This window comes from Physeter macrocephalus, unplaced genomic scaffold (assembly GCF_002837175.3).
Source record: "Physeter macrocephalus isolate SW-GA unplaced genomic scaffold, ASM283717v5 random_727, whole genome shotgun sequence".
NCBI lineage: Eukaryota > Metazoa > Chordata > Mammalia > Artiodactyla > Physeteridae > Physeter > Physeter macrocephalus.
The window spans coordinates 19326-22095 of record NW_021145955.1 but is presented as its reverse complement, the minus strand read 5'-3'; the positions used below and the strand labels follow the sequence as shown (position 1 = coordinate 22095).

The 2770-nt window shown below is 54.4% G+C and overlaps 1 protein-coding gene across 3 annotated transcripts in view; it reads right to left on the bottom strand.

Annotated features, from left to right (window-relative positions):
- Window positions 1-2770, bottom strand: part of PPP1R1A (protein phosphatase 1 regulatory inhibitor subunit 1A) — an 8138-nt gene that overhangs the window by 1368 nt on the left and 4000 nt on the right. For 2 of the 3 annotated variants that reach the window (XM_024123096.3, XM_024123095.2), the window contains 3 exons: window positions 1861-1898; window positions 1460-1523; window positions 711-866 (listed from right to left, as the gene is read on the bottom strand). In XM_024123096.3, the coding sequence (XP_023978864.1) occupies window positions 711-866; window positions 1460-1523; window positions 1861-1898 (258 nt within the window). The remainder of the gene's footprint in view (window positions 1-710; window positions 867-1459; window positions 1524-1860; window positions 1899-2770) is intronic. The other variant, XM_028486076.2, reaches the window with a different exon arrangement.

Genomic DNA, 2770 nt, shown 5'->3' with positions numbered 1-2770 from the left:
GAGGCCACAACAGTGAGAGGCCCGTGTACCGCAAAAAAAAAAAATAAAAAAAAAAAAAAAGCTTAAAATTTTGGGTATGATCTCAAAGTGTGGCTAAACCTGACCTGAACAGAGATGAGCTTTTGATAGCCTATTTATACCACTTAGTGTGACCATTCATTTCCCTGCAGAAATATTCATGTGTTTGATTACAGGGGGCTCTGCTGGGGGTACTATGGAACACATGGTGTATATACCGTGTCATCTTCATAAAACTGGAAAAATTCTGACTTCTGGCCCACATCTGGGATAAGGACTCACAGACATGCAGGTTCCACTTCTTGCATACTTTGTGTTCACTGCTGGGCTAAGGACCAGTCTCACTGAATTTTCACAAACAACCCAATGCAATAGGTGCCATCATTATCACTTTACTGACTGAGGTTAAGGTGCTCAAGACCTCTGGGCTGATAAAGTGGCAGAGCCAGGATTCCAGCCCGTGAAGGCTGCTCCCATTCTGGCGGGCTCCCCCCGATACAATAGGGAGCTCTGAAGTCCAAGTTGGGAGGGGATGGTGTCATTCAGTAAAGAAAGATAAAGAGATGCAAACACACACCATCCATGCAAAGATTCCATACTCTCAGGACAGTTTCTGGCTACTGCTAGGCCCCTCCCTACAACGGGTAAGGCTGGCCTCCCCTGGGGTTGGTCCCTCCCCAGCCTGAACGTACTGTGTGCTTTCCCAGAGGTGCCCAGCCACGACTCCGCTGCTGTGTCTCTGATCCCAGGTGGGCAGGACTCCTGTGTCCCTGTGCCCTCAGCGGCTCCTTCAGGCTCCTCTCCCTGCTGCTGTTGCCCCAGGTGATGTTCAACCATCATCTGGAGCTCTGAGGGCAAACAGAAAGGGAGAGAGCATTGGACGTGACTGTCCAGTCTCCTCCATGGACCCTCAGATTTGACAGCCCCACTCGAGGGCCAGCACACACTGCCCGTGTGGTTTGACTGTCCTGTCTGAGATTGAACAAGGAGGGACATCTGCTGGGCAGTAAGGAGGGGCTAAAGCTAGACAATAAAATGTACTTTTTTCAAAGGTAAGGGAGGGGAAAGGAAGAGCCTTTAAGATCAAAAGATCTTCCTGACTTTCTGGGATACCTGGTCTCCTTTGGGGGCAGGAGAAAAGACTCAATTTAGATTCAAGAAATATTTGAGTACCTCCTCTGTGCTGTGCACTATGCCGGGTGAGTTCACATACTTTATTTAACTGCCAAAGTGAGGTAGTATTCAGAGCCCCTGTAGGTTAAGCAGGTTCTCCAAGGCCACCCAGCTAGTGGGTGGCGGAGCTGGAATGCAGCCCCGGGTGGTCCAGCAAACAACTCTCCTTTAATAAAGGCAGATTTAATGACTTCCCAAGGATTCCTTCCAAAGGGGTCATCCGGGCCACTGCTCAGCATCAGGCATAGCGGGGAAGGGTCTTCCGAACCTTTCATTGTGGGTGTGGTCCTCATCATCTTCTTCTGTTGCCGTGGAGACATGGACAAAGTGGACTGTGAAGGGCACAGAGCACAGGTGGGCGTCCGCCCTTCTCGCCCTCCTCCCTGCCGTGCCATGCTTTGGGATGGAGACTGGGGGTAGGTGTGGGCTTCAGCAAGCGGGGGAAGAAAACTCCTGCTTCCTCGGCCCCCACCCCCATGATGGTGAGCAAGGAGACCGTGTATGGGAGAACGTAGAGGACCATGTGTGTCCATCCAATCGAGAACATGTTGGGGGTGGGGTACAAGAAAGAGGGAGACTAAAGGTCCTACAGATGGGGGAGTTGAGGAATACTCTTCTAATGGGTCTGGGGGTTCTCTGTGCTGGGCTGAGTGGGAGGGGCCAGCTCACCTTGAGATGCGGGTTGGGGACCCGGTCTTCGTCCACCTCTGAGGGAAGGAGGGAAAGGAGAAAGTGATGAGGATGGGAAATCCAGGGGGTCCCGAGACTGACTTCCCAAGGGGAGGAGCCTCGGCAATCACCTCCTTCCTGATCCGTCCCTCCCATCTGCCCCTAGGAAGCTGGCCCTGATGGTGGCTGTCCCCAGCCTCTTCCCTCCAGCTCCTTCCTGCTCCGCTGGCTGCCTTACCTCCTGCTTATAGTCCCGTCCTTGCCTCTGTGCTCAGTCTGCATCTACATCCTTGCCTCAGACCTGGAGGTTCTCGAAGGCAGGGTTTGTGGTCCTTTTGTCCTTTTCCTCCCTGTCTCCTTCCAATCAGCCCCCCCACCCCCGATCCAGAACTGAAACATGCCTAGGAGGGAACACCGGATAGAGAACAGCAAACTTATCCTGTGCAGGGCCCAGGACAGTCCTTTTTAGTAGTTGGAGGAAAGTTGGAGACTCAGGTATCCTGAATTCCAGTCCGGCTTATTAGCATCACTACCTCTCTTCCACTCTCCCGCCAGCGCCCCTGACATTCTCTGAGACCTTGTTCTCTCCCCAGACCTTGATGGAGACACTGGTGACCAGAATGCCAGCTGCTCCCTGAGCTGTTTCTAACATTCCCCTTCCCCTCTGGGGGCCATGAGAATAGCTGATGGCGGCGGTCCCTCCCCCCTCACAGCTGTCACCGCCTCTGGCGGTGGGGGCAGCAGCCTCTCAGTTGCTGGAGAAACCTGAAAGGCCGTTGCCACAGCAACCAACACTCCGTTGACCACCCCAGCTCCTGGGGGGCTTAGGAACCAGGTTGTCTCCCCCCCCCCCCCCCCCCCCCCCCCCCCCCCCCCCCCCCTTCCCCACCGCCGCCCAGCCCCCCCCCCC